Below are 27,820 nucleotides of genomic sequence, written 5' to 3'. Positions count from 1 at the left end.
GGGGGGTGGGTAATGGAGGGCAAGGGTCAGGGGAAAGAGAGCTTAGGGGAGCGGGAGGTCCCAGCTGGATCAGGAACAGAGTGGGACAACAAGGAAAGAGATACCATGATAAATGAAGACCCCATGGGAATAGGAAGAAGCAGAGTGCTAGAGAGGTCCCCAGAAATCCACAAAGATACCTCCACAATAGACTACTGGTAATGGTCGAGAGAAAGCCCGAACTGACCTACTCTGGTGATCAGATGGTCGAATACCCTAACTGTCATGATAGAACTCTCATCCAGTGACTGATGGAAGCAGATGCAGAGATGTTTATTTTTATTTTTATTTAAGTGTCTGGGTATCCGCGTTTGTGCATATGCATGTGTGCCAATGCCAGTGAGACCAGAAGAGGGCACCAGATGCCCTGCAGCTCGAGTTACAGGCAATTGTGAGCCAATTGCCTGTGTGCTGGGAAAAAAACTCCAGTCTTCTACAAGAGCAGCAAGTGCTCTTAACCAATGAGCCATTTCTCCAGCCCAAGAAATGATTTCAAACTAGGAAAAAAAAAAAGATCTCTTTGACTTTAAAAATGAATATTTGCCCCTCCAGATACTCAGTGGTATTAGAGTCAAGAATAATTTTTTTTATAGAAGGTAAAAGAGACTTTTATTTGTGTGTGTTTTGTTGACTGTTATTAATATTCCCTTTTAAAATACATGAAAATTTAAAAGACAAGACTAGTCATCTTAGATAAGCTTTGGTTTATCAATAAACGATACCACTCACAGGTTACTGTATGTCATTGCTTCATATCTTGAAATGGATCAGAACACTCAATATAACCTTATACCATGATGAAAAAAATTGTTCTAGAGTCTAGACTATTTTGATGTCAAAATCTGAAAGAAAAATCCTGGCAGTGACGGCTTCATATGTTGTGAGGGAAGAAAAGGAGTTTATATATAATGATCTGTTTAGCACATTTTTAGATTTCTGGGACACAGACAATAAAAGAACGTGAACTGGATTTACCTCGTAATAGATACTTGCTTCGGAGAGGACATGGGAACCTGGTACCCACAGCTGGGGACAGGATTGTGTCCTATCTACCATTAAGACAGCTAAAGGGGTAGCACCAGAACATGATGCAGTTCACATGTCTCACGCTCAGCAGCTGCTCTGACTGCAGTTTTTAGTAGGCATCTCCGTCCACTTTGTATTACAACAGAGGAACACCTAAGACTAGACATTTATTAATTTTAAAAAGTTCATTCGGCTCGTGATTCTGAAGGGTCAAACAGCAAGATGACAGTGTGGTGGCAAGGACTTCCAGGCTGTGTCACAAATCGGGGGGGTGGGTTGGAGATTAGGAAAGGATCTGGCTGTCTGCAGATGAAATGGCCTTGGTTTATAGCAGGCACTTCTCGTGATAACTACCTCGGTGCTGTCTTACTACATTCATCTCTTTCAAGGGTGGCACCCATGATGTAATCATCTCATAAAATCTCATCACTTCGGCTCCATTACCTCAGCCCATGAACCTTTGGAGAATAATCATATCTAAACCACAGCGGTGGATAATGTGTGCTGAGACTCATTGAACTAAGGCTGTAACTGAATTCAGAGAAGAAATGGATTGCTTGTGCTCTCTACACAGATAATATCACTTGCCCTTGGTTTACAGCACGATTTAGAAGCTCTGGCAGAATTCTCTAGGTCTGTGTCAGGAGGGGTTTAGTTTTCTTTATCAGCTTGGCAAGGACAACATCTAATCCCAGTTGCTCATCTGGACCAAGATCATTCCTGACTTCATTTTGGCCTTTTCTCCCCTTCAGAGCCTTGATGAAACAAATTTTGGGTCTAGTTTGGATTTTCAGAAGTCTTGTCTTGTCCTGTGTGTTTCTGTGTACTCTGGACAAATTTCTAAAACTCTATTAAATGAAACACTCCCACCATGAAGAGCTCTGCACTGCCATGGGAAAGAGGCTACTGGAGCACAATTAGTAATTAGAAGTAATTAATTGCTGACCCCCTTCTGACTGGGATTGTGCTCCTTTACTATTAGAACTACTGAAGAGACATTCCAGAGTGTTTAATGTGAAAAATACTGAAGACAAATTCAATACTGAAAGCTATCTGGATCTTTTCCAGATAAGATCCTCTGGCATATGATCATTCATTTCCTCTTGTTCTATAAATTGGTGGCTTTAGAACTCCACAGCTGGAATATCTCCAGACATCTTTCTCCTTTTTCTTATATTGTCTGAATGGATGAAACTTTGACCAATATTCAACTCTGTACCTTAAAACAGTTTGAAACTGAAGAAAAGTGAAAAACTCACAACTTCTTTTTCTCTGTTCATATTGAAGTCAGGGCTTTTCTAGTTCTCATTAAGATATGAATGCTGAGTGCATACTAATAGACTGTGTAGCCACTATCTCTCTCAGGCATCACTCTCTCCTAAATGTGGGTTTGCACCCATTTCTCTACCACTCCTGTCCACCCTTTTGGCTACAAGGCATTTCCCAATCAGCTCTTTCAGACTTTTGTCGCTCTCTTAGTCCCTGTCTTTGGCTGGTAACACATTTCCTTTCTGTGTTCCAGATTCAAGATCATTTTAGCTCCAACTCCTCACTGTAAAGGCACTAGGGGATTAAACACAGTCATTTAAAAAGATCAGATATGGCCAAATGTACTTATCTTTTGAGAATGCTTGCTTTTGAGCGATATCACATAGGCCAGTTAATCAATCAATTTATCCACCCCAACATCTTTCACCCTCTCCCCATGGCTCCTCAGTGATACACTTCTGGATTATGGTCTTCAAAAGCAAAGCAATGAGAAAAAATTCGGATGAGAGCTCAGCAAGTAAGAACACGGATAAGCAAGCAGAGTTATAAAAAAAAAATTCGGTGTTTGGGCAAGAAAATATGCAAACAAACCCCATAAATTACAGCAATGAATGTATGTTGAGACTTGAAAATGGTCTCTTAGATGGTAGGGGGTTTACCAGGCCAAGATTTTAACATTCCACCCAGCCATCTTCTCTCTTCATTAGATATACACCTGTCACCGACTGAATAGAAATATCTTGGTTCCTATTTCAGGAAACCTGGCTTAATAGTCCCTACAAAAATCAATATGTTCCAACTGACAGGCGCTTGAAAAAGTTACACTTCACTTGACATGGTCTGTTATCTGCAAGCTTCTTTCCTTAATGTGTTCTAAGACCTCAATTGGGCCCCAAAAGTCTATTTGTGCTGCTGATTTATTCTCCTTTCCATCATTGACCGAGGTGACCTTGCCTGAACTTCCAAAGAACAGAAATGGGTGCTCCTAGCAGTATTTAACTGAAGCACATCTTTAGAATAGACAGAAGCCTCCATCCCTCATGTGCATCCTAGCAGTTAGTAAATCTGCAGTCTGTGATCCAATTTCAGGGTTCCCAATGGTTGGAGAGAAAGAGGAAGAGGAGACATTGTCATTCATCTCCAGAGCTCACACCTTGGGACCACAATCTCCCGTCTTCATGCTTACACCCTCTGTGTCTATGATTTCAACAGTTTTAGATTCTATATGCCAGTGAGATCACATTCACGCTCTGCACTTGGCTGAATGTACTTGGTGTAATACCTTCTGGGGTTCATGTATGTTGTAACAAAAGGCATGGTTTACTTCCTCTTGAAGGCTGAATGCTGTTTTACACAGTAATCAATATTTTCTTCAATGAGCCCAGGCGGTTTCTAGGACTGTTACTGGAATAACGTTGTAATGAACACAGGAAGAAGGATTACCTCTTTGGGGTAGTGATCTTATTTTTGGGGATTTTATATCCAGAGATGTTATCACTGAGTCAACGTTACATCTATTTTTAGTTTTCTTGGAGAATCTCCATGCTGATTTCCATAATGGCTGTTACAGTTTACATTCCTGCCAAAATATATCAAGGTTTCCTGTCCTTCATATCCTTAATAGTACTTTCTTTTTAAATCATAGCCACCCCAATAAAGATATGGACAACTTGCTGTGACTTTGATTTGACGAGTGGGGTTGAGCAACTTCTCATGTATCTGCTAGGAACTGCATGGCACCTTTGGGAGGATATCTATTCGGGTTTTTTTTTTTTTTTGTCCATATTCAGTTACTTGTTTTCTTCCTAATGAATCGCTTGAATTTCTTAAATAATGTGGTCATGAGTCATTTAATAGATATATGGTTTGCAAATATTTTCATTTTGAATTATTATTTTGTAGTGCAATAACTTTATATTTGTTTTTTTGTAAGACAGGTTCTGTATATTGCGTTGGGTGGCCTGATATCACTATGTAGCTCACACTAGCTTCAAATGTATGCTCTTCCTGACTTAGCCTCTGAGTTCTGTAATAGGAGATGTGTGCCAACACGCTTAGCAGATGGTTTTTCTTTTTCATTGTATTACTCAGGTTGACCCTGAACACTTGGCTCAAGAGATATTTCTACCTTACTGCCTGCCCCCTCCCTCCAAGTGTCTGGATACAACAGCATGGCACCTGGTTGTGTGCAAAAACGTTTTAGTTTGGTATAGTTCTACTTGTTTAAACCTGCTTCTGTTATTTGTATTACCATAACCAAATAAAATCATTTTCCAAGTCATGTCCTGGATATTTTCTTCTATGAATTTTATGGAGTGATGTCTTACATTTAAATCGTTAGTTGACTATAGTTAATGTTTGTGGTATGTGAGATAACGATCAAATTTCAATATCTTTATTTGTGTGTGTGTGTGTGTGTGTGTGTGTGTGAACATGCATGGAGATACATGTGGAGGTCAGAGGACAACTTGCAGGAGTCAGTTCTCTTCTCTACCATGTTGGGTCCCAGGAACTGAATTCCAATTGTCAGACTCAGAGGTTAAGTGCCTTTATCTGCTGAGCCATCTTTCCAGAGCTAATTTCATTTCTGAATGGATAGAAAAGGTTTTAAGACACTATTTGTTGTAGAGACCATCTTTACCCAGTCGTATACTCTTGGCATCTTTATGAAATATTAACTTACCTCAAATGTGTGGATTTATTTCTAGGGTATGCATCCGATTCTATTGGTCTATATGGTTTTATTATCACCCTATCATGCTGTTTTGATTATGATAATTTTGCAGCAATTTTTCAAATAAGATCCAGTGATGGCTTCAGCTTTGTTCATTTTATTCCATAGCTTTGGCTGTTTGAGGGTGTGTGTGTGTGTGTGTGTGTGTGTGTTTAGATCCCATGGGTCACTTTGGATAATATGGACACACTAGTTCTTCCAATCCACAATCATATGGTATCTTTCCATTTATGTGCATCTTCTTCAATTCCAGTCATTGTTGTTTTATAAATTTTAGTGTGCAAGTCTTTCATCTCCTTTGTTAAATTTATTCTAAGTTTTTATGCCATTGTAAATGAGACTATCTTCTTGCTTTTTAGGATGGTTTACTATCTAGTGTATAGAAATACATGACTAATTTTTGTCTTTCAACTTATGTGGGGCGTTTACCCAACCACCCCCATAGTTCCCCAGAGTTTTCTTGAGTGCGAGCAGCAGGAAATATTAGATAGAAGGATTTATTGCAGAGAATATCGCGGAGATAAACAGATAGAAAATAAAGGATAGCCTCGAGAGGGCCTGGAACCTATTCCAACGGGCCCCGACTGTCTCTGCCCCAGGGTTTTTATAGAGACACCAAGGGGCGGAGCAAAAGACCTCCTCCCCCAGCACAGCCAAGTGCAGACCATCTCAGACACCTGCACTCAGGCCCGTGGTCCTAATCATCCTCTATGGGGACCTGCTGGGTAAAGCCACGAGGAACCTGAGAACGGGCTCCCACAGGTCCCCCTTTCTTAATATATAAAAAATAACTAATAATGGCTTACAGCAATCTCCATAGCTGTTACACCTCCCAGTATGGGAGTAGAGGATGATATAGATGGCATTTCTCTTTTGAATTAGGTCCAAGGTGACTACAGCAGTCTTAGCTGCCTCAAGCCCTTTCTAAGTCAAAAACTCTTAAGGCGACTACAAACTTAAAGAATCCCTTAGCTTCATCATTACCATTAACAGGTTAACATAAACATTGCTATACATAGCCACAATTCTCTGTCTTACAACTCAAAGCAAACTCTTAACAGAACCATTTGAATTAGCATATATGGTGCTATATATAGTTAACAATTTTCTCCGTCTTACAACTTTAACTCAATCATTTGAATTTTCTTGCTAACAGAACATAGGAAAAACTTCAATGTATTCACATCAAACTTAAATATTTCCTTAACTCCACAAAACCAGGGTGCATTAATATCAATAGGGTTCTGCAAACATAATTCAATCTCATAGCTCCTCCTTTTCTTTATAATTTTTTAAAGAAAACCTCAAACCTAGTTAGAAGAAACTCATACAATTCCTACAAACCCATATTGAAAAGCAGTCTTCTCAATCTAACCATTAACACTTTGAAAACTTAGCAAAACATCCAAAAGCAGTTTCTTAATAAAACTCTTTATACTTTAAAAGTAGTCTCTTAATATACCCCATTTGCATTTCTTACTAATAAAAACATGACATTAATCCACTCAAACAACTTTTGAAATTAGACTAAGGAATATTAACTCTCCCCCTTTTCTTCTTTAGTCCCTTTTTTCTTTCTTTTTTCTTTAGTCCCTGTTCATGGCGCCATTCTGTGGGGCGTTTACTCAACCACCCCCACAGTTCCCCAGAGTTTTCTTGAGTGCGAGCAGCAGGAAATATTAGATAGAAGGATTTATTGCAGAGAATATCGTGGAGATAAACAGATAGAAAATAAAGGATAGCCTCGAGAGGGCCTGGAACCTATTCCAACGGGCCCCGACTGTCTCTGCCCCAGGGTTTTTATAGAGACACCAAGGGGCGGAGCAAAAGACCTCCTCCCCCAGCACAGCCAAGTGCAGACCATCTCAGACACCTGCACTCAGGCCCGTGGTCCTAATCATCCTCTATGGGGACCTGCTGGGTAAAGCCAAGAGGAACCCGAGAACGGGCTCCCACAAACTTAGTATTGTACAACTTCATTAAATATGTTTACTCACTGCATTTTGGTCATATTCTTGAGATTTTTCTCTGTTTCAGAGAAATTCTGGAATAGGCTGAAATACTGAAATTTCATTAATAATCAGCACAGAGTACAGAGCTGCATTTAATCCAAGATAGTTTCAAAAGCTTTTTAAGGATGAAGAATTCATAATATGAGGCATTTTAATTCTGCTTACCAAGATGTTAACTTATAAAAGAGTGTTCTGTGGCCCCCAAAGTCTCCACTCTAAGAAAAATATTTATTCAGAGAAGTACAAGATTTTTAGTGAATTTTTGAACTGCCCTTGGATCCAAGAAAAGTTGGTTTTAGTAGTTTCTCTCATGCCTTGGCTGTGGATGACAGAAATGTCTGGGTGTGATGAGCAGTTGACATTAACGTCTCCCAAGTATACACAGACAGAAAGGGCACCAAGAGTGCTTCTGAACAGTGCTGACTGTCCAGACAAACGTGAAACTACATGATGCCATTTTTCCTGAATAGTCACAAATTATAAAAAGTTAATACATTGGAGGTAGACCTTCCAGATTCTGTAGTAGATGAGCATTGTCTTCAACCACCTGGACATTTTTCCATGGCAGCCTGACATGCTAAAAGCAAAGAACAATCTGGCTAAAGAAGAATTATGTACCTTAGAGAAATGAGGTGACTAATACCATGATTCAGAAGAAACTCAATGTTTTAAAGACAGTTCTATTCATGAGCATGGGACTGAGAGGAACTGGGTCATCTGTGGAAGAAGTCAGGCTTCTTTCCACGGGGAAAGCAGACTAAGGTCCTTTGCTGTGGGATGTATGGCAAATGTGTTGCTAATTAATCAATAAAACACTGATTGGCCGTTGGCTAGGCAGGAAGTATAGGCGGGGCAAGGAGGAGAATAAAGCTGGGAAGTGGAAGGCTGAGTCAGAGAGACACTGCCAGCCGCCACGATGAGAAACAGCTTGTGAAGATGCCGGTAAGCCACGAGCCATGTGGCAAGGCATAGATTAATGGAAATGGATTAATTTAAGCTATAGGAACAGTTAGCAAGAAGCCTGCCACGGCCATACAGTTTGAAAGCAACATAAGTCTCTGTGTTTACTTGGTCAGGTCTGAGAGGCTGTGGGACTGGCAGGTGAAAGAGATTTGCCCTGACTGTGGTGTGGGCCAGGCAGGAAAACTCCAGCTACAGTCCTTAGTCTCAAACAAGAATCATTTCCTGTCCATAAGGAGGATGATCATAGGTCAGAGTCAAAATCAAACAAATGCGGAGCCACAGAGTTGTCTAGAAAGCCATTCCTAGAGACTACAGCTGGCCTCTAAAACAGAATATTCCCTAGTCTCAGAAGAGGGAGAAGGAAATAACATATACACAGCTTCTTCTATGATAGAATAAAAGAAGAAATGGAGAGAAGAGACAGCCTTCCCAGCTACCCATCTGCTGCAGAGCAACCCAACTATCTACATCTGTGTGAACCACATTAAGAACATCAAACAAACAACCATAAAACTCCTCGCCCAATCATGTGGCAGATTGTGAAGAATAATAAATCCTGTGGTTTAAATCCATTAAGTAGTGAATTATCTGTCAGACCACATTGATAAAATATGCATTACTGACTCATCAACCTCAGAAAACGTGAAAACAAGAAAATTGGCTTAATTTTTGTTTTAGAAAGAAATGAAATTCCTCTGGAATGCGAGCTTTTACACTGCAGTGAATAGACATGGATAAAAGTCACCCAAGGAAACAAATGAAAACTTTATTTCCAAAGGCCCTAAATATACACAAAAAATCTAAGATATCCTTTTATTTCTTAAAATAAAATATTAAAAGTTGCTGGTGTTGAGTTCAGTTCTGTAATTCTATGGGTAGTGATAAAGCATTAATATAGTTAATATTAATAGTTCAAAGCACGTTTTAGCTACATGAGACTCAGATCACAGCAAACTATTCTATTTAATCTCTCTGAGACTTAGCTATAAAATAATAGGGACACAGGCTGAGGATGTAACTTATTCATAAAATGCTTGGCTAACATTCACAAGGCTCTGTGTTTGATCCCCAAACCTCAAAAGGAATGAATGAAAGAATGAATGAAGGAATAAATGAAAATTTATAATATCTACGCCCTGTAAAGTGAGAAACATCTGGGAATGCCATTATGGAAATTTTTTAATTCCCTGTTGCTAGTTTCCTTATAGAATTGATGTCTCCATTCAGGCCTATGTATCTGTATAAAATGGTTGGCTATGGCAGCTAATGTCAGTCACTTGGCCAAGGTTTATCACTTAGTAAGGAAATACAGCGCATCTGGATTCAAAATGAGTTCTGTACATAAATGTTGCATATTCTTTCTAAAGGAACTTTAGTGAATACTGATACAAAAAGTACAGTTACAAATAAAAAGAAGGCTAGACTGGAGAACAGGGTGACACCTGGTAAATGCTTAGAACATGCAGGAAATGCAACGCTAGGCCTGTGTACTCACACATGCTATTTCAAGCAATCCCGTTTGGAAACTGGTAAAAATGATATTACCTCTAAGAATTGAGAAGGTTGCAAATCTCTCCTGGTGGAGATGTCATGGGTATTCATCTAAACAGTATTTGGAAGGAAACCTGTGTCCAGTCTGCAACTTCATCCCCCTGCTACATCACAGCCATCTACTCTAATTCTGTCTCATAAGTATGAGAAGAAAAATTAAAGTTTTTAAGTAACTTACAGAGTGATCAGCAGATCACAGTTGTAGTTCTCCCCTGAAGAGTAGAAAATGTTCGTATGAAAAAATATAAAACTCAACAGCAATTACTTGCTAAATATTCACTAAATTACTCAAAGAAAATATTTCCAAGAAATGTATAGATAATTTTTTACCATAATCACTAAGAAGATGAAACTTCGGCCTGAAAATACTGCAGCATTGTGGGTCCTGGCACATAGCCCCAAAGCACAAATCAGAAAAGAGCCTTAGGGCTCTTTCTAATTTCTAATCTAGGTATCTATAAGTATACATTTCCCTAAATAGAAAGCCATAAAATCATAAATCTTTACTGCATGCCACATTAAATGTTATTGATCAGAACAGTAAAATCAATATCCATCTGTGGTGGTTTGAATAAAAATGGCCCCTATAGGCCCAGAGGGAGTGGCACTATTAGGAGGCATGGCCTTGTTGGAGTAGGTGTGGTTTATTGGAGGAAGTGTGTCACTAGGGGGCAGGCTTTTAGGTCTCAGAAACTCAAGCCAGGCCAAGTGGATCTCTTGCTCTTCCTGCTGTCTGCTGATTCAGATGCAGAACTCTCAGCTACCTCTCCAGCATTATGTCTGCTTGCATGCCACCATGCTCCTGAGCATGATAAATATGGACTAAACCTCTGAACTGTAAGCCACCCCCAACTAAATATTCCTTCATAAGAGTTGCTGGGATCATAGTGACTTTTCACATCAATAAGACCCTAACTAAGACACCATTTTTGCAGCAATGCTAAATATACTCCAAAAGTGATATAATCAATTTTGTTCATACAACAGTACACGGTATGGCCGGGTGTTGTAGTGCATGCTTTTAATCTCAGCACTGTGGAGGCAGAGTCAGGCTGACCTCTGAGAGTTCAAAGCTAGCCTAGTCTTTATAGGGAGTTCCAGGACAGCCACAGGTACACAGTGAGACGCTGTCCCAAAACAAACAGACAAGCATACAAGGAAGTAGTCAGGTACCATGCATCACTCAGTTTCAAATCAAGCTAATGAGAACATCAGAACTGCTTATCATTAACTTCTATTACGATAAAACGTCTTTGTTGATTCCCTCCATAAACTCTTAAAAAATATGTGCGTCATTTGCAACATGCCTGCTGTGTGATGGAAAGCATTTTGTATGAGCAATCTCATTTCAATCTTAACTAGATTGAATGTGAGTTCTGAAACTCACTTTATGGCTGAAAGAGAGATTGAGCAATGGTCTATAATATGCGGCATATGTAATAATATATTTATTATTTATAGTGATCAAACACAGTGTCTTTATCTCTGGAGTCTATGATCAGACACCACGTTTGAACAACTGTTTTTGATGAGAGTCAAAACACCCATGCATTCCAAATGCCTACACCAATACAAACTCTCAGACTTGATACTGGCTATTTAGTGAAAAAATAGATTTTACAGTTAGAATACTATAACCTTCCCAGGTGCTGAGCCACACAGCTGGAAATGTTACCTGATTTTTCTATCAGTCTCTAAACTTCCAGAGACAGTATAAATCATCTATGAATATAAATTTCTTAAATAACAAACTATTTATTTTGCAAACAAGCCACATTTACAGGCTATGGTTATATGGATTCTGAGATACGATTTTTAATGGATAAAAGGTTACTTCCATCTACATGGATCACCCCTGAAACACAATTTCATTGTCCTCATGCCGTTATTTGAAAGTGGAGATTCTATTGAACCTGGTAAAACTTAGTCCATGATGAACACATTATGCTTAATATGTTCAAATTTTGATACTTGAATTTATCTCTTTGCTGTCATACAGTCCCGAGTGTGGCTTTGCTGTCGCTGCAAAGTATATTTATTTATTTGGCAAACACAAAGAGAAAGGCAAGATACAATGATAGCTGTGCAGACAGGAAAGCAGGAAGTGTCAGGACATGTAGAGACATCCACTACCGGTGAGCAATCCTTTCTTCATATTTGATTTATGACTTCGAAAGTCCATAGAAAAACCTCAGCGGCAACTGTGAGCCCATGAGTTCTAATGCCTGAGATAATGGGGTACTCACGAGGAACAAAGCGGTGTTTTCAGTAAGTCCAATGCTGCTTCAGAACAGAAAGGTTAAACACTAGGTCATATGTGTGCAGAACGAGGGCATGCGAGTCACACCTACTGAGTGGACTTTTTCACCACAGTAGTGTTTAGTACTAAGTGTGTGTGCGGGGTGGGGGGTGGGTGGGGGGGGTGGGGGGGTGGGGGGGGGTGGGGTTATAAACCAACGGAAAAAGTACTTCAATCCCTTTTCTTCTCATTTATTCTGACCGAGTTTTAACCCCATCATGAGACAAATGGCCATTACTACAGGAAGTGCCCAGGTGGTTTTCAGTATAGAAAATGTTCAATGGTGCTTTTCTCCAAAGTTTCATCATGAGAATGAATGTTCATGTGTACTGGAATGTTAGCACACCATCACGAATACTATTATTATATCCTACATTCAATAATTATTGGTGTTTGCCATAGTTTCTTCCTTCTCTCTTCCCATACATGTATATACAAACTCACATACCTTTTTATTGTTTACCCATGTACATAAATAAGTCACCATGACACTAATAAATACATGCTCTAATATATTTTAATTCTTTGATATTTAGCTATGTACATAGAAAGTACATGGCGCTACAGACATAAAATATATGTTAATTTAAAAGTGTTTCTTCACAAAATTACATGTTAATTTCTCACAAGGATATGTGAATAGGAAAAATGTTTATTTGTCTAAACATGATAATTTACTATGTGCTTATTGTCAGTTCTAACTCTCTTCTGTATGGATTATCAGCAGCACATGAAATTTTCCTTTAGAGCTAATGCTTTAGTATGTATTCCTCTGGGAGAAAGACTTGAATGTGTGACAGTTTCTCAATGATGATTAAAGATTTTGAATAGGAAGTAATTTTCTTATGGCTAGTATAAAGAATTCAAAAAATACCAAGCTATGAGAAAGGAATTTAATATTGCCATAAAAAGATTTAGAATGAATTCCAATAAAAATGTTTAAATAGATCCTGAGAAACATAACTGTTATTATTAAGTAATTAGCTCTAAAAGGAGAAAACAAACCTCTTAGCATGTTCATATACTGAGTTAATCACTCAGAACAGTGCTTCTCAAACTTCCTAATGGTCTGACCCGTTAATACAGTTTTCATGTTGTGGTGACCACAACCATAAAACTATTTCATTGCCACTTCATAACTGTAATTTTGCTACTATTATGAATCGTAATGTAATTATCTATGTTTTCCAATGGTCTTAGGTGACCCCTGTGAAAGAGGCATTCCACCCTCAAAGGGATCATGGCTCACAGTTCGAGAACCGCTGACATAAGTTGGGTAAATTTCTTTACATTTATTAATATTAAATGTATTCATCATCAGATAAAAGATTAGATAGGCTATTTTTAAATTATCCTTATGCCGTCTGATAATATGACTGACAGAACTGTGTTAACACAGATGTAATTAGTTACGACGCAGTCATACCGGAAAGGGCGGGCCTCCCACACAGCAGCACTGGCACTCCTACAAGGTGAGTGAGTCTGTGCCACACACCTTCCCAGGGAAGATGATGTGGAGAAATACGAGGAGAAGTCAGCCATTTTGGCAACAGAGGCAGAAACTGGAAGGATGACCTCCAAATCAACATGAGGCATGGAGAAGATTCTCTCCTGGGGCCTCAGAGGAAACTGTCTCTGGCAACACTTGCTGTGGAAATCTAGTTTCCAGAACTGACGAAAATAAATTTATATTCTTTTAAGCCACCAAATTTTGGTAGTTGTTTCACTACCTCTATTAATTTAACACAGAAGGGTGGGCAAAGTGGATGGATGGATGGATGGATGGATGGATGGATGATGAATGGATGGAGATAGATTAGATAGATAGATAGATAGATAGATAGATAGATAGATAGATAGATAGATAGATGATACATAACTTTAGGTAAACTAAACTCAAGGTCTCCTAAGTTTATGCCTAATAATTAAATGAAAATATTAGGAAGTATTCAGTGAGGTTGAATGTGGTCCCATAGTTGTTAACTGAATCACACAAAACTGTAGGTCAGAAATGGTTCAACTGAGGCAATTTTATGTGGCCTGACATAAGAGATTACATCCATAAGTCAACTTTTCTGAACACCCCATCTATTTTTGTCCTCAGGTGCAAAACCTTTGCTGAATATTCTCAGAAAATATTTCCTCTGCATTATTTTGCTCTGTATACAGATTCATGGTACCCATTCACTTCCCTTAGAAAGGGAAGTTTCTATCTATCTTCATGACCTATATGAAATGAAACACTGGAGGCAATTGGCTCTTTGTGGCTTTGCCCGCTATTTCTCTCATTTACACAGCTCCAAGCATGGCGTATCCTAAAGACAAAGCTGGGGTCCCATCTAATTCACATTCAGAGGCAAGGTTCCTCCAGGGCTTGTTCTCTCGTTCCATTTGGCACAGCAGTAATGAACCGTGTTTGACATCATCTGCCTCGCAGCTCCACACTGGCTTCCCGTCCATACACTCTCTGGCGGCTTTTGGGAAGATCTGCCCACCTCTTAGATCTCAGTCAGTGTGCAGCCCACTCTGGCCTGGAACTCGCGACCACTCTCGCTCTGTACATCAAGTGTTGGGGTACGCCACCGTGTCCAGCTTCACACAGCCATTTTTAAATGGTCCTTTCCTAGAATTTCATGTTATCTACCCCTTTTCAAAATTTCCTCAATCATGAAAGTAGGAAAAAGGAAACAATTTGCCCATTTACTAACATTTTTAACCAATAAGAAAACATAGCCCCCACGTGTAAATATAACATGTAAGAGTACTAAAACCACCTAACATAATCTTAAAATTCAGATATTTATTTGAAAACTATATTTCAAAAAATTTTAAATAATACGTAATCCAGGAAATTTTATGATGAAGAAATTGATACAGAAAAAGTCACAAACATTAATTAAAATATTCCTGTACATTTGAGATTGACTTAAATTTTTTAATACCAATTACAACACTTAAATGTGAAATTTATGGGTATTAATTGCCACTTACATTGCTATCTACTCTGATTTAACTGTGGGATTTTTTTTTCTACAGCTTAGAATTCTAACAGACTGTTTAAAAGTGTCACTCTGTTTCTACTTGGCTAAAATCCTGTGCTGTTGGGTTCTTCGTTACATGAATCTGTAAGAGTTCCCTGTGCTGGACAACACAAAACCGCTGATGAAAACGGTTTGGGGACAGAAGCCTCCTTTGGCCGGTAAAAGGCTATCACTGATATTGAAATGTCTGACACACCTTTCTTTGGGACACTTTACCATGGTTTTCAGAAATCCACACACTTCCCACATTTGTTCACATAAAATCTGACAAAGGAGCACTGTGCCATAAAGTGTGTCTTGTCTTTTTGTAGTTTTATGAGCAGGATCTAATGCATAAACAGAAAGGAACAGAAAGGGCAGTAAGGCTGAAAGAGTATCACATAAGGGACACCACCCAAGATGTGACCTCACAAGCTTCTGGTCTCCTCGTCACCGTTACAAAGGAGCCTTAGACACAGACACTGGTCTAGCTCACTTAGGAGCTTAGGCGAATGAAGCAAAAACTTTCTTTCTTGTCTAAACTTGAAGGTCTAGCTTGGGAAGCAATAACACTGATCCAGTTGCACATCACTAAAACACACCCAACCTTGGAAAGCTTCAGGCAGATTAGAAGCTGATGATTCCTTTCACAATACAGACACTTAGGCTTCGCTTCATCTCCTTTTAAGTCACAGGCTACTCTAGCACATTAAAGTGCAGGTTTGTCATCTCACTCCATAAATATATGCATATATCCATGAGCACAGCTCACACACACAAGGCTTCCCTCCCTGCTCTAATGCTTTCCCCTTCCATCCTTCTCTCCACACAATCACGTCCAGTTTAAGAACCAGTGACTGTCTCATGTGGCTTCCATCAGACAATTGGCTTCTTCACGACCACTTCGATTTTTGAGTCAGGTTTCTTGCTTCTCGGGTCTCTCGGAGATACTATTATATAACGAAACAGACTTACTGTTTTCTTTAACACTTTCAGAGCATAGGGCTTCTGGGTCCCCTTCTGTTTGCATCTGTACACAATGGATGTAGCACCCCTTGAGGGGGAAAAAGACAAAAAGAAAATGTTATGCTGTGGACATGACTTAGAGAGGAAATCCTGAAAGTGTCTCTGGCAGATACGCTCATGACTACCCAGGGTTCATAAGTCCTAGATACTGGCCCAAGATGCCAAGAGTCTTTTTCCCTCACAGCTGAAATCACTCAGAAAATTCTAGGATTTTTACTGGCTTTCCTCCCTGATGCCAGAAAACATACCCAGGGTCATTGCACTTGACGGGCTGTTAAGAAACTCAAGTCCGAGGGAAAATAATGTTTTTCTAGAACAGCCAAACACTGGAGTCCCAGGACCCCTAAAAGTACATGTTTGGAGTGAAATAAACCAGAAAACTTCAGGGAGAGGGCTTTGAGTTCAGCATTCTCAACAGTGACTGGACAGTCTGCACTTCTTCAAGTTGGTAAAGAGCTAGGGAAGTGCCCCACCACTCTGTGGTAATCTATTGAGGAGAAGGAGATAAGAAGGGATTCTGTGGCTATTCCCCCGTGTGGGGTGCTAGAGGAAAGTTCTTCACAAACAGCATCATGGTCTGAATGCTCTCATGCCACACAGAAAGCAAGAGAGTCAGAAAACAGACATGAAGGGGACGCCAGGTCCCACTGGTTTAAGTTTCAACTTTGAAAAAGAACTTTCAGAAACGCCTTAAAGTAGGATTGGTTTGAATTTGGCCTTTGAGACTCTGAAGACAAAGCAGAAGGACTTGTGATGACATACTCAGCTCATCTCACGGTCCTGTAACTATACACATGCACAGAGAACTGCAACCGTCAGACATGTGCCAAGTACTGAGTACAGTAAACAGCCAGGACTCAGGCCTGGCGCACCATAGTCGACATTTTTAAAGCACGTTAAGAGACCATACATACACATAAGGAATTCTAGAGGTGAAATAAGTGAAGGTAAAAATAAAGCTGGTTATACTATGTGTTAGGTATTATATTATTTAAAGGTAGACCCTAATTAATTAAAGATATATGTTATACAACCCAGGTCAACAACTAAAATAATTATTTAAAATAAAAAGCCATAATAATTCAAGAATAAAGTTAAATGCAAAACTCAAAATTATATGCAGAGGATGGAAAAAAAACCCCAAGGGATTCAACAGGTAAAACAGCTATAATGTAGTGGGTTGAAATTCAATAAGAAGAATTACAAGAAATTTAAACTTTATGTAACAATTGCAACCTAAACATCATTCATTATATTGGGTCATAACACCAGGACTAAACTGCATACTGTAAACAAAATCTATTCATGTATAGAGACAAATACAGGTTAAAAAATAAAATGACCAATAAAAGATACAGGTAGAACATCAACAAAAGAAAAGAGCTACATTAGTATCAAAGTAGATCTTAGAAAATCAATAGGGGAATATTATTAAGTTCTGAAAGGCCAGATTCCCTAAATTAACACAATATGCATAAATGTGCATGCATCTAGCAACAGATCTCTAAGATACATGAAGCTCACACACAGAGCTGAAGGAGAAGAATATCCAAAAACACACTTGGAGATAAAGCATGGTCTCAGCAACTGATAGGAAATGTAGACAAACTTTTGCCAAGGATACAGAAGATAAGAGTGAATTTTCCAATTAAATCAAGCTGGTTATATAGAGGAAAAACTACAGCACAATGCAAAATATACAGAAATAGTTCTATGAGTAAGTACATGAAGACTCTGTTAGAATAAAGACAGTTCAGTAGAGAAAGAAACATCCTCCCAAGAAGAAACGCTTAGGAAAAAACAATGGAATGGGAGAAAATGTTATAAGACATATTTGATAAGAGGTAAATATCAAAACTATGTAAAGGACTCAAGAAGTCTCTATTAGAAAAACAAACACATGGATTCAAACAGTGGGAAGTGATCAACCGTTTCTTACAAAGCAGACTGCCGATGCGCAGCTACTGCTGTACCACACGCCACTAATCACCAGAAATGTCAGTCAAACGCACGTCTCAGGTTCTACCTGTTAAAATGGCTTTTATCAACAAGATGGATCAAGTTGAGTATTTCTGAGGATGTATAGATAATTTGTGAACAGTGCTAGTGGGGATGTTTAACGGGTGGGGATTAACACAGCCACTGTTTAAAAAAAACTAGGAAGTGTCCTTTAAACCTCTAAACACACTACTTTCCTACGATTCAACAGTTCAAAACTGAGGATATTATCAAAAGAAATGAAAGAAGTATGTCCAGGAGCTCCCTGCTCTGCCCACTTCATTAATAATAAAGACACAAAATCCACCCAAGTGACCACCAGACATGAAGGTAATAGACGTATACATAATCACATACCATCAAACCTTTGAAAACCAGAAAATTCTGCCATTTTCCAGAAACACAGATAAGCCTAGAAGATTGTATTAAATTAAATAAAGCCAAGCCTAGGATGACAAACGTGAATGATCTCAATTCTATGCCGAGTCTAGAAAAGAGAACAGAAAACTGAAATGGTGAGGGGGTGCCTTCAATCCTAACACTGGGCAGTAAAAGTGATCTCTGTGAGTTTGGGGTCAGCCTGATCAGGCCAGCAAGGGCTATACAGTGAAAATCTGTCTCAACCAACCAATCAATCATTCAATCAATCAATCAAATAAACAGAAAATAGAAACAGAATAGAATGGTAATTACCAGACTTCAGGGATGCGGTGACCTGGGGATATTACCCAAAGGACATACGACAATTCATATCAAACACCATGAAGCCTGATGCAGCATGAAGATACAGTTTTTTAATTTTTAAATATAAACAAGACTTAAATACATACATCACCAAGGACAAAATATTAAGGACAAATAGGGAACATAGAAAGATACTCAAGATCATTAGTCATCAGAGAAAGGCAAGTTATTATATTAAGGATACAAAAACCACACACCTATTTGAGGGCTTTTTTAATTGTGTGATTCAGCTCATGTGAAGAAGCTGGCATATCCCGTACACAGACAGAATGTAGACAACTGCTTGCTTGTTTAGGATTGGAAGAGCAGGGAATGGGGAGTGCTAATGGTTAGAGTGTCTTTCTAAAAACTAAATTTCTATATGAATTCTTTGAGTATTTCATACACACATACAGTATACTTTGGTTATATTCACCCCTACTCCTCCCTATGACTCCACCTAGATTGACTGCTAACCCAGTGCCCTCTCCCAACTTGTGTTTATGTTCTCTCTCTCTCTCTCTCTCTCTCTCTCTCTCTCTCTCTCTCTCTCTCTCTCTCTCTCTCTCTTCCCCTCTCCCTCTCCCCCCTCACCCTCACAACAACCCTCTGAATCCAATCTGTACTGCCCATATAGTCTGTGCAGGGCCATCCACTTGAGCACAGTGACCTAACAAGGGCCACACCCTTAAAAAAATCAACTTTCCCTTCCTAGAAGACATCCACTGTCAGTAGCTCTTCACTAGGGGTCAGGGGAAGGGCTCTGTTCTGGACAGTCAACTGGTTGGTTTAATGCTTTAATGGCTGCTCTTACAGAGGACCTGGGTTCAGTTCCCAGCACCCACATGGCAGTTCACAACTGTCTGTAAGTTTGAGATCTGACACCCTCACACAGACAGGCATGCAGGCAAAACACAAATGCACATAAAATAAAATAAATTTTAAAAATAAATAAATAAAATGTTTAAAAAAAAAGAAAAGTCCCTTTTAAGTCAGTTTTTGCCAATGAAGTCTCACAGGGTGTGGTAGTTTGAATGAAAATGGTCCCCATAGGCTCATAGGGAGTGGCATTATTTGAAAAGATTAGGACTTGTGGCCTTGTTGGAGTAGGTTTAACCTTATTGGAGGAAGTGTGTCCCTAGGGGTGGGATTTGAGGTTTCAGAAGTTCAAGTCAGGCCCAGTGGCTCTCTCTCTTCCTGCTGCCTGCTGATCCCAAGATCCAGATGTACAACTCTTGGCTCCTTCTCCAGCACCATGTCTGCCTGAATGCTGCCATGCTTCCTGCCATGACCATAATGGACTAAACCTCTGAACCTGTAAGCCAGCCCCAATTAAATGTTTCCCTTTATAAGAGTTGCTGTGGTCATGGTGTCTCTTCACAGCAATAGAAACCCTGACTAAGACACTGGGTCTGTTAACACACTTAAGGGCAGGCCCCATGCTGAGGGGTAGCTGGCCATCACAAAACAAACTCAATGGTATTTTTATAGACTCTGTTTCATTTTGCTTCATTTTTTGCATTTTTTTTGTCTTATTGGTCTTTTGCTGGTTTATTTTAATGTTCATTTGCGTGTTTCTATGGGGCTATTTTTGTATGTTACTTGTTACTTCGTTTTATATTCATTTTTGTCTTTGTGTGTGTGTTTCTTTTGTTTGTTTGTGGGTTCTTTTTCCTTTCTTTTGTTGAAAATAGATTTTTTTTTTTACAATATATTCTGGTCATGGTTTCCCCTCCCCCAGCTCCTCCCAGATTCCCCCCCACACACACACACCTTCCCTCAACAGAATCCACACCCTTTCTGTCTCTCATTAGAAAACAGGCATCTAAAAAATAACATAAGATGAAAGAAAAACAAACAAACTGAACTTGGACAAAACAGAAGAAAAAGAGTCAAAGAAAAAGCGGAAGATAGGTACGTAGAGGCAGAGACTGGCAGGTCCACAAGAACAGGATCCCTAAAAACACAAAACTGGAAGCTATGATGCATATGCAAAGGACCTATAAGGTAGAAAACAGAAAGAAAAGGGTGAAAAACGCCCTGTCTAAAATCTTCTAAGACAAAGACTGTACAAAGACGGAACCGAGTTTATGTGGTGTTGGCCATCTACTGCTGGGCGTGGGGCCTGGCTCAGTGTGGTGTTGGCCATCTACTGCTGGGCGTGGGGCCTGGCTCAGCAGGCCGACACACACGTGAACTCACAGAGTGAACTCACAGAGGTGAGGCAGCATGCACAGGCCCTGCATGGCTCTGTGACAATGGAGTCCCAGAGCTGAGAGAAGTGGACACAAGCCCCATCCCTGACCCAGAGGCTCTGTGAAATTGATAGCCACTCTTACATGAAAAATCATTTCTCTCCAATGGAATCTCACAGGGGATACAAACCCCTTTTGTCTGTTTTGTTTTGTTGGTTTTCTTTGAAGACAGAGAGGATAAAAGAACATACAGTTTGGGGCTAGGGAGGGAGGTGGAGAGGACTTAGAAGGACCTCGGGGAGCAGAAAAGCATAATCAAAATACATTGTATGAAAAAAATTTTCAGTTGAAAAAGTTTAAAAATAAAAATGTTCCTTTAAGTTGGGTTGTGAGATAGCAGGACTGCATATGGCCTTTCATAGCTCTTCGCTCGGGTTAGCTCTCCTCTTCCACGCAACGTCCCCCATTCACACTCTCACGCCCATCCCTGCTTAAGGTCCTCAGAGTTCTATCTCACTGCTTCCATTTTTACCTACAGTTTACTGCCCTCCCTTCCTCGGCCAATAGGCCCCTTTCTAATTTCCTGGCTTCCACCTGTGCTCCAAGTAAAACACATAAAAGATTGAAAGCCAGGATCTGCATATGAGAAAGAATAAGTGGATTTGTCTCTCTGGCGCCAGTCACCTCTCACTCACGGTAAATATTTTTCTAGTAACATCTATTTACCTGCAAACTTCCTAACAGAACAAAAGAAAAGAGAGGACATTGAGGATTAAAGCAAGTGGTAAGCAGGAATGGGGACTGGGAAGTGGGGGGAATTAGCCTGAACTAAGGTTCTATTACAACGCCTTACAGAAACCCCTACTTAGTAAGCTAATCTAAAACCACACCTTAGAAAAGAGTTCCGATGAAAATGCCCTGTATAGGTGCACAATGTTGGACCCAAAAGGCACGGGTTATTAAATGAAAATCGCCGTATGAGGTATGGGATACTTCCCTACAAATTATTCGTCAGGGTTGTCATAAAGCACAGAGTTCTCCAAAACAATGCATCCCTTGGCCATTTCCCTTGGCTGCTGTGGTGGTTGGAATGCAAATGGATCCCAAGGCTCAGGTCTGAACACTCAGTCCCCAGTTAGTGGAACTTTTGGGAAGGATTAGGTGTGGCCTTGCTGGCGGAGGCAGCACAGTGGAGCCGGAGCTCCACTGGCAGACGTTCGCCAGTCCTCCTTCCCTTTACGTGACTTAAGAAGAGTCGACTTAGGACCTGTAAGATGGCTTAGCAGCTAAAGGCACATGCCACAAAGCCTGACCGCCTGAGTTCAACACCAGAGAACCATGAAGTGGAAGGAGAGAACTGACTATCACCAGTTATCCTCGGACTTCCACATGCACAGTGTTCCCCAACACACACACACACACACACACACACACACACACACACACACACACACACGGGGTGTCAATTTAATGTTGTAAGTAGTCTTCTTTAATCATCTAATATAAAATTAATGAAAGGGTAGCACTGTTAGTCATGAAGAAGAAATGAAGTGGAATACGGAGTGACACACTGTGTTTTTAGTTTTGATTGACACTTCTTACAAACCAGAGCTTTGTTTCTAGACCTTTTTTTCAAGGAAGAGTGTGAGGAAGCTATTTCCTACAAGAACATACACATGATAAGAGTAAAAAAAAAAATTAAGTAAATAAAAATTGAATGCAAAAGCAAACAAAATTAAATGCTTTGAAATGTTTATGATTAATACTGACATAACAATACTCAAGTACCACACTAGTAAAAGGGAATCGTCTCTGGTCTCGTGGCAATACAGAAGAGAAAGCTCTAATAATCGGTGAAGGCCTAGAAGACAACTTTCCACAGCTAGACAGCATCTTAGACACAGGCAAAGTCGGGATCCAGAGCTGCCAGCTGCAGCTCTGCCACACTGTGGTGTCGGGATCTCGGGTCTGAGTTTCTCTTTCCAAGGATCACAACAAGGGAAGTTCCAGGCTCCTTTGGCAGGCTTAAGGATCACAAATGTCCTACTGGGTCCCCCCAGAGAAAGCTAACCTCTGATCTATGAACTCCTGCAATAAGAGAACGATTTCTTTGCTCACTTGTTTTAACATTGCGCAGTCTCATCTTAATTTTTTGAAGTATGGCATGCATCCAGACTTCTGATTTGCTACTTCCATTTCAGATAAGATTTTATCTGCATCTGGTCCTGTGAATGCACCTGGCTTTCCAGCTCTCAGAGAGCAGGTGGACAGTTATATCAAAATGCCAGGATTTCATTTGCAGGAAAAAAGAAAAACCATTTAAAAAAAATTCAAATAAGAAAGAAGTGAAAAGAACAAGGGGATGAGACTAAGAAGGGGAATAACAGAAAAAAAGGTGGTGTTAAAAAAGATGGAAAGAGGATGCTCTTCCTGATTTGTGGGAGGAGCTTGGCAATGACTGACAGGATAAACAGTCCTATATACAATAGCAAAGGACTTTGACTTGAAACATCTTCAGGCAGATATTCTAGCTCTAGCTCTTCCCCTCACACCCCTAAATTAGCCCAGATGTTACTCAGTAACTTTAATAGAGCAATAAGAGGTATATATGTGTATAATACATACTACATTGCATAATTAGATGGACTATACAGAGTACTGTCAATATACTACACATATACATAAGTTGTTAAACCTATTACAGGCTGGACTACCTTCTCTTTATGTTTAATGAAAAGTATAGTGTTGCTTGTGTTTGTAACTTTTTAAACCTTGATATGTGCATAATGATAACCATCATATGAGATCAAATTTCAGCTCTAATTAATTTTTCTAACACTCATGGTCAAGAAAACCACAGTGAAAGTAAGAGCCAAGCCCAGGCTCTGAAAGGGTAACAGTTTTCATCAATATCCCAGCAGTTAAAGGAAACACTCACTGGCATCATTTCTGGCCTCCTTAGTCATTTTCTTAAGTGAACAGACAAGAACAGTGAAGCACCTTTTACTTGAATCACATGTCTGTATCTTCAAATCTATCATCTCCTTGTTTCCTTTGGATCTCAGGGATCACGGGACAATTCTCTATGGTGGTGCAACAGTACTCAATGTTTTATGTGTTAAAATTGTCAATGTCTTCTTACATGCATGGGTATGTTTGGATGTTTATGTACATGTTTGTACAACATATTCATGTGCATGTGTGTACATTTGTGTGTGTGTGCATGTGGAGACCAGAGCTGGATGACAGGTGTTTTCCTCTTTTACTATCTTACTTTATGAGGCAGGGTCTCTTGCTGAACTTGGAGCTCACTGAGTCGGCTAGACTGGTTCACCAGCAAGGCCCAGGAACCCTCTGGTTTCTGACTCCCCGGTGCTGGAAGTATAGACCTATATGCCAGGCTCAGCTTTTTACATGGGCTCTGGAAGACTGAAATTGGGTTCTCATCTTTGCACAGCAAACTCTTTACCAACTTGGCTGTATCCCTAGCCCGGTCATGATTTTCATGTTGAAATAATTTTTATATAAACATATTAAAAAGTGTTCCAATTTTTATATTCACACATTTAAGCTGGCCATTTGATGTTAGCAAATAATCTACACTATATTTTAGAGAAATTAGTGAAGTGTTATTTTTGCAAAAAATCTAGTGAGACTATTTTTAATTGTCATTCTAGACTTAAAAGTTATTTATTATACATTTGTATCATAAGATTTTGTTGAAATGTTTTAAAAGCTTTTGCCAAAACTTAATTTGTAAATTGAAATTGTTGTTGAGTTAATTCAATGTGGTGAGAAAATTGAGTGATCAATGCTATTTAATAGACTTTCTTTTCCATGAATTATTGAGCAGTAGTAACTTTTCAGTTGGTAACTTTTTTAATTTTTCATAAATTTGGGGTCAGTTTTGGAAATCACTTTTCCATACCTTTTTTTGTATTTTCTGTCAGTTACCATAAGTGAAAACAGAATAGGATGAATGTTACAGGCTATATATTGGTAATTGGATTTTTAACATTATCTTCAAACAAGATGGTTTTATTGGAAAATTTTTGCTTAATTTCTTTTGAAGTTTCCATTATAACGAACTTCACCTTCTCTATCTGCGTCAGAACACAGCTCCTCAATTCTCTTTAACCACAGTGCTTCAAGGTATTCTTCCAACATCAATGTCAAAAGCAAAACAAAACACTATCCCTTAGATCAAGAATGAATAAAAAAAAAGGAAAGTTCAAACAACTTACTTGCTGGTCGGCATTTTCAATCTACAACTGAAATGGGCGGCCAGAATTGAGAGGCTGTTGTTTTCTGGAAGTGTTCCAGGTGAGTCAGACATTACAGCCTCACAGTAAACCTCAAAGATTCCAAGTCAGAGAACAATGCTGATGCCCAAACCCTAGGACCCTCCCAAGCTCAAGGTCTGATAAGCTTGGCATCAGTGTTTCCGCAGATACACCCCGCCGCCCCTCAAGTTCGGGTCCATGCTGAGTCCTGGGATCCTGCACCTCATCTCATGGTAACTTGTATTCTACTCGGCGTCTCACTCCGACTCTTCCAGCTGTCTAGCTGGGGTCTCCCTCAGTTGTCATTTCATCCTGATGTCATCTCTCTCCACACCCACTGTCTTACAGGTATAATTCCTGACCCCCACTCTTTTTTCAGGACTGCTCACTGTACCTCCCTCCCTCTGGTCAGCAACGTGAGCTCCAGATTCCAAAGCCCTTGCCTGACGGCTCTCCTGACTGCATCTCTCCAAGAAGTTTCCCATCCACATCTGGTTACCATAGTTCATCTCGATGCCTGGGTCCCTTCAAAAGACTCTTTTTAGAAGTGACTCTTCTTATTTGAAAAAAAAAAAAAATACTGAAGACCTTGTCCTTAGGTAAAGTAAAAGCCTGAAAGCTTTGAAATGAAAGTACTGAATTTCAGGCACTAGAGAGAAAGCAGCCTTGACTCTGTTCTCCATCATAAAGAAGCATGTGGCAAAAGAGAACCCATGAACAAAAGGGCCATGACATTCTTATAGGTCCCTCACTTTGTTTCAGCCCACTCAGTGTCTCATATTGTTGGCCATTCATATCAGCTAATGGAAGTTCTTGTGAGTAATTTGCTTCTCTTTCCCTGTGCGTAGTATGTGTGTACACATAAAGAACATCCAAGGTTGAATTCTTGGTCAAATGCTTAGTGTCATAATACAGTATGAGATCACCTGTAACTCTTTCATTCACCTTTACCTTCCATTCTCACTAGTATTTCCTACCATTCAATACCATCTACTATAATGTAGTTAATTTATATGCAATCCGACCTCCACATCTTCACTTACCCTCATTAATATTAATAAACAATATTCAACAGTTTTGAATACTATTCATCATCTGTTAAAGATGTCAGTCATGCAATCTCTCAGTCCAAAATTTGCATTTTTCAATGAAAATCATTTGCAGAGATGTTTTAGTATTAATGTACATTGCTGCTAACATACATTTCATTGTTACTGAAAGAAGAAACCATACTTATTCAGTATGTCTTGAATAAACGATGAGGTATTTATCAACTTCAAATATTTAATGGATATACTTGTAACATTTTCTTCATAATTTAATTCTAACTTTCTAATGATAACACATTTTTTATTCTGGATAAGAGAAAGATTTTGACTGGGCAGTGGTGGCACCTGCCTTTAATCCCAGCACTCGGGAGGCAGAGCCAGGCGGATTTCTGTGAGTTTGAGGCCAGCCTGGTCTACAGAGCAAGATCCAGGACAGGCTCCAAAACTATACAGGGAAACCCTGTCTCGAAAAACCAAAAAGAGAGAGAGAGAGAGAGAGAGAGAGAGAGAGAGAGAGAGAGAGAGAGAGAGAGAGAGAGAGAGAGAGAATGAAATGCTCAGGCCAGGCCGGTAACATACAACCACTTACAGAAATCACTCTCCAAAACTTCATGCTTGCATTTCCAAATAGGACCAAGTATAAAATGCAATTATTTTCAAAGACTTTAAAAGCTAGTTCATTGTAGTTCATTCCATTTTTAAGGCTGAGCTTGTTCAAGTGTAAACGTGATACTTAAATTTGCGTGGAAATGAGAATATTTTTCATATCTTCAAAAGCATCTGAAGCCACTGCTCACTCTTAAAATGGAGCTGGTTTAATTCAATTTAAATGTATCAATGTTACCCAAATAAATGAAAACGTAAAACTAAAGGAGGCCTGTGAGATGGCTCAGTGGCTAAAGGTACTTGCTGCCAAGCCTGACAGACTGAGTTCCCTCCCCAGAACCAACATGATAGAAGACAAGAACCGACTCCCAAGGCTCTCCTCTAATCTCCACATGGGCTCTGACACACACACACACACACACACACACACACACACACACACACACAAGCGCGCACACAAATAAATAAAAACGAAAAATGCATAAGCGCAGGACAGGGAATGCAAAGTAATAAAAGGAAGGTTCTGGCCCTTAATGAACTAAGTATAAGATGGAAATAAGGAGAGAATATGTGAATATGTGAATACATACTTTTCAAAAGAGGCTAGATGCTAAGAAATACCAAGCGCTCCACTTTGGGTGAGTATATACTGCTCTTAACACCATTTGAGTGAATGTGGGGCTTCCAATGGCAACCCCTCTCGTCACGTGAGTGTGTGTGGGCGGGGCTTCCAATGGCAACCCCTCTCGTCACGTGAGTGTGTGTGGGCGGGGCTTCCAATGGCAACCCCTCTCATCACGTGAGTGGGGGGGGCTTCCAATGACAACCCCTCTCGTCATGTGAGTGTGTGGGCGGGGCTTCCAATGACAACCCCTCTCGTCATGTGAGTGTGTGGGCGGGGCTTCCAATGACAACCCCTCTCATCACGTGAGTGGGCGGGGGCTTCCAATGACAACCCCTCTCTCATTTCTACCATTGCAATCTGCTTTTTCATTTTTACTTTGTTGCATTCTAATTTAGTTTACTG

At 39.7% G+C, this 27,820-nt stretch overlaps 1 protein-coding gene across 2 annotated transcripts in view; it reads right to left on the bottom strand.

Moving 5' to 3' along the window:
- Camk4 (calcium/calmodulin dependent protein kinase IV) overlaps positions 1-27,820 on the bottom strand; it is a 221,842-nt gene that overhangs the window by 95,951 nt on the left and 98,071 nt on the right. The window contains exons 1-2 of one of the 2 annotated variants that reach the window (XM_059246000.1): positions 27,384-27,472; positions 15,889-15,967 (exon numbers count right to left, since the gene is read on the bottom strand). Coding sequence is in view for 1 of the 2 variants with exons in the window: in XM_059245999.1 (XP_059101982.1) it covers positions 15,889-15,967 (79 nt within the window). In the remaining variant the exon portion in view is untranslated. Of the gene's footprint in view, positions 1-15,888; positions 15,968-27,383; positions 27,473-27,820 lie in introns of those variants that run through there. The other variant, XM_059245999.1, reaches the window with a different exon arrangement.

The sequence above is a fragment of the Peromyscus eremicus genome, chromosome 19 (genome assembly GCF_949786415.1).
Source record: "Peromyscus eremicus chromosome 19, PerEre_H2_v1, whole genome shotgun sequence".
Taxonomy (NCBI): domain Eukaryota; kingdom Metazoa; phylum Chordata; class Mammalia; order Rodentia; family Cricetidae; genus Peromyscus; species Peromyscus eremicus.
Note: the sequence above shows the minus strand (reverse complement) of the source record. Positions and strands in the feature narration are given on the sequence as shown.